We start from the raw sequence: 4,728 nt of genomic DNA on the forward strand, positions 1-4,728 counted from the left end.
CACAACCCTCAGCTGTACTCCCACCCCCACTCCGGCCTCTGGGAAGCTCTCAGGCAAGAAGGGAGCCTGTGGGGTGGGGTGGGGTTGAGCCTGTTGTAAAGCCACCTTTGGGACCCAGGAGCACCACTGCTCCCTCATCTGCCGGCAAGGCCAAGGAAGACCCGGGGACCCACCTCTCCCACGTTGCTGTCCTGCTGAACGAGGGCCATGAGCTGTGAATCTCTGTTGCCATATTACACGGCTCAGAGTGGCTCTGGAGTAGGCATGTTCCACACTACCATGGGAAAACTGCAGCGGCAACTGCACAAGGGAGAGTATGACATATTCAAGTATGCACCGATATTTGAGAGCGACTTTATTCAGATCACCAAAAGGGGAGAAGTGATTGATGTGCACAACCGCGTCCGCATGGTGACCGTAGGCATCGCGTGCACCAGCCCCATCCTCCCACTCCCTGACGTCATGCTGCTGGCCCGCCCAGCCACAGGCTGTGAAGAGCATGCCGGACGTGGCCAGGCCCGCAAGAAAAGAAGCCGCAAGACTGCAAAGGCCTTAGAGCTCACCAGGCTCCTTCCCTTGAAGTTTGTCAGGATCTCGGTTCACGACCGAAAGAAACAACAGCTGCGTCTGAAATTTGCCACTGGCCGGTCTTGCTACCTGCTGCTGTGTCCCCCTCTCGACGCCCGTGAAGACCTCTTCTCCTACTGGGAGAAACTAATTTACCTTCTGCGGCCACCCATGGAGAGTAACAGCAGCACCTATGCCACTCCAGTTGAGGACATGGTGTGCATGCCCGTGTTTGATGAGGACAGGGCGAGCCTAGGAGCTGCAGATTTCCAAGGAAAAAGGGATCAGGACCAAGTCAGCATCAGGAGCCTCCACATGGTCTCTGAGGTGCGTGGGGCCACCTCTGCTGCCTATGCTGGAGGGGAGGGAATCCAACACGACTCCCACAAGCCCACTAACACGCCCGATGTGTCCACCCCAAATCCCAAATCTACAGAGCTTGCCAAAGAGTCAGCAACAGGCGCTGTAGCAGACACGTCGAGTACAGTAGCAACCAAGCCTGCCCCTGGCCAGGCATGCGCAGCCACAGAAGGGGAGGCCACCACAGGTGCAAGAGGAAGCCAAAGCCACTTGACCGTTGCAGACACTGCCAACATGTCTCCCAAGAGCACTAAGGTGTTTGCGGAGGCAAGCAAGGCCTCAGAGCGTATTTCCAACACATCCACGAGCCTCTCCCCAGAGGCCAACATGACTGTGGTGATCGCAGAAACTATTAGCAAGGCTGTGGAAGAAATAGGTGATGATGTTGATGCACTCACGGGACCTCCTCTCTCCACTGCACCCAGCAAAAGCAGCATGAGCCGGCGGAGTGGGAGGCAGCGACCTCAGGCCAATGCTGAAGCCCACAAGGAAAGGAGGGAGAGAAGAGAAAAAGACAGGGCCCTGGGTAGGAGTTCCCACCACCGCAGGAAGGGGGAGAGTCGCCACAGGACAAGGAAAGACAAGGCAGCCCGAAAACTCTCCAACCGGTCCCTATCGGGCCACAGAGCTGGCAGAGATGATATAAAGGAAAAAGGCCGAGGCAGCCCTGGGGGCAGCAGGCACAAAGGTGTCAGCCACACCCTCATCACTAAGGAGTCCAGGACCTCTCACAAGTCAGGAAGAAGCTTATCTGTGACTAGTTCGGGTTCCAGCAAGAGACTCAGCAGGATCAGCTCTTTCTTGAGGAACGTCAGAGCCAACTTTACTACAAAAGCAGCGGGCTCAACACGCGACCCAAATGTGGAAATCACGACCAAGGTGGTGGAGCGGAGCACCATGGAGGCCATCACCGAGACAGCAGAGAATGCCCAGGGGATGGAGATGGTTGGTTCTGTGACATCGGAGATCAAGGAGACAATGACTTTTGAAGCCCATTAGGAGACCCAGAGCTGGAAGCTGCAAAGCAGCTCAGGGCTCAGGGGGAACATCCCTGGCCTTTTTTTACAATGGGCTATTCCAGCTTTCTTGGCTGCAGTTTTGAATAAAGAACCACACATCTGAGAATGGCTTGCAGTGTTCTGTCTGAATGTTCGTTTCCCACAGCCCGGTAGTGACGTCACAGTGGATTCTGCGATGTCGTTTGTGCTGTAGCCTGAGATCCCAAGATGCAGTCAAGGGAAACCCCACCTTGCCCCAAGCTCAGCAGTTAATGTTCCACTGTGCCTCCACTCCTTCCAGGCTTGGGTTCTCCAGGACTAGGCTGCAAGTCACAGGTTGTGGGGGGGTCGTCACCTCCACCACCTTGCTATCCTGTTTATAACCGTATCTTCCCCCAAAGGCCCATAGACAAGGCAAGAACAAGACTCTCATCCCCTTGGACTACTCAGGGGAGTGGGAAAGGGAACAGCAGCATGTGTTGGCAATCAGACCAAGGAGACTGTCTAGACTAGCAATTCCATTCCTAGGCATATGCCCGGGAGAAACACACACATGTTCCAGGAGACAGTTATGAGAATGTTTACAGCAAAATTAACAGCACAATACTGGAAATGGTCCAAATTTCCATCAACAGAAGGATAGATAATATAATGGGGTATACATAGAGGGAATATTCAAGAGTGAAAAGTGGCAGCCACACATATTAGCACAGATAAATTTTGCTCACCCTTTTTTCAAAAGCAAATCATGAAATAAGATAATTCCACTTATAGAACAGTTCAAAGATCAAATAAAAATATTGCATGTTTGATGTACATTTGATAAAACAGCCCAAAACAAGGAAACAGTAAATAATTCAGGACAGTGGTTTTCTCTGGGGTGGAAAGGAGATGGGATGAAGAAAGTGGGCACAGGTTTGTGCTGGAAATTGTTTTGGTTCTTAAGTAGGTGGGTACAAGGGTGTTTATTTTGTTTTTTTACATTTCTTCACCTTTGAAATCAGAATGCTCCTACAATCGCTATGGCAGATGTGACATTACTGCCCTGACTTGCCTTAACCAAGTTCTTCCTCTTAATGCTTTCACTTTTGTGTGTAAATCTGAAAGACCTCTTGTTAAGATTCAAATCTTAATTATTACAAAAAGCCTTGGTTGGCTATTATGAAAAGAAGAAATGATATCCCTATTTTACAGATGAGGACACTGAGGCTCAAGAAATAAATGGCTCCAGTTGCACACAGGACCTTTGCAGAAACCCCTGTCTGAAGCCTAGGGAGAAGGCAAAGTCAACAAGTCCAAGGAGACCTGGGCACCGCAAGAACCTGGGACTCACCAGGTTCTTACCACCATGTTCCAAAACTCTATGCAGATGAGCACCAAATGTACTGGATTGAGGGGAGGGAGAGGTGAGGGCTGGGGACTAGTAGTGAGCCACTGTGAGTTGGTTTTTGTTGTTCAATGTGCGCACAGTCCTTAGTTGACCTCATCTTGAGTGTCCAGACCACTTTAAGCCATCCATGTCTGCCTCGCAGGCTCCTAGCCCCAGCCCCTGCTGTGGCACAGACAGCTATAAACAGAGCTCCCTCCTGGAATTCCAGGCTTTGCTCCCCACCAGGAACACTCCTGACTGGGGCTGCATCTCTCTCAGCCCAGTCCTCCTCCTGACCACCTTTCGCCACTAATTAAGCTCTTAAAAGCCAGGTTTAGAATGATTTCTCCAAACCACATCTTCAGGACGTTTCTTCTCCTGGGATCCCAAAAACAAATCCTTAAGTCTCACATGAAGGAGGTTTTGAGTTAGGTCACAGCATCTTTGATGCTTGGATCTCTACAATAAGTTCCTAAAGCTACTTTGGAGGAATGTCACAGACTTTATCATGTGGGTTGGGAGACATCTATTGGTAGAGGAGATTGTGGGGATGGGTGGGGGCACTGCTGAGAAAGAAAGAGGGCTCAAACTCTACACACACTCACCTTTTCCTTCTGCAAAACAAGGCTCCTTCCTGACCCCAGGACAATGAATTACCAGAGCAAGTCAAGTTATTGTTAAGGAGAGAGAACATGCCAAAGATTAGATACAAATTGGACCTGTGAGGAAAACAAACTTGGAATCATTAACCCAGAGCTCCAGAGAAGACTGGGAAGCCTGCAGGGAGATGAATTAATGGTTTACGCTTGACCAGCTTTTCCGTTGACCCGAGGTAGGGAAAAGACAGAAAGATCACATCGCATTCCTTTCATCTTCGGATTTCCACACAGGCGAGTGTAGGTAAACACTAGTCTGGAAGATGAAAATGCAATGAAAGCATTTGTCTAGCACTTAGCCGTTTATCAAGTTCTTTAATGTATGTCTCTTCATTTTGCAGATCAGCAAATCAGAGTTCAGAGATCATTTAAAGGACTTGCTCTAGGTGGGCGGTAACGGTGCAGAAAAGGAGCAACCCCAGTGCAACACCTTTCAGGTGTGCGGGTCCTGGGTCCCGCATGAAAGTCCAGAGCCGGTGGAGGAGACAGAGCAGGCGTGCAGTGCGTGAGTGTGTGCAAGTAATTGTTACAACTCTGAGTGACGTACAGTGAGAGACATGTTCAGGGAGCAAGATCCATTCGTTGGGGGGGGGGGGACTCTGGAGCACAGGAAGGAGTTGTGGATCTGAAGAGGCTTCCCAGAGGAGGTGGCAGTTTTAAAAGATGAATAGAGCTCTCTGCCAGGTGAAGAAAGAATGGGGAATAAGGGTATGGGTGGAAGAGGTGCCAAGGGAGGGTGTAGGGAGATGGGCGAGGCCACAGAAAGGAATGTGGGCAA

General features: G+C 50.4%; 1 protein-coding gene across 1 annotated transcript; it reads left to right on the top strand.

Annotated features, from left to right (window-relative positions):
* Positions 1 to 207: 207 nt before the first annotated feature.
* On the top strand, positions 208 to 1,926 carry FAM71A (family with sequence similarity 71 member A). The gene has a single exon (XM_008073572.1). It carries the CDS (start codon positions 208 to 210, stop codon positions 1,924 to 1,926), a length of 1,719 nt encoding a protein of 572 aa, XP_008071763.1.
* Positions 1,927 to 4,728: the final 2,802 nt, after the last annotated feature.

Source organism: Carlito syrichta, unplaced genomic scaffold (genome assembly GCF_000164805.1).
Source record: "Carlito syrichta isolate Samal-C Ts95f unplaced genomic scaffold, Tarsius_syrichta-2.0.1 Scaffold315946, whole genome shotgun sequence".
Classification (NCBI taxonomy): domain Eukaryota; kingdom Metazoa; phylum Chordata; class Mammalia; order Primates; family Tarsiidae; genus Carlito; species Carlito syrichta.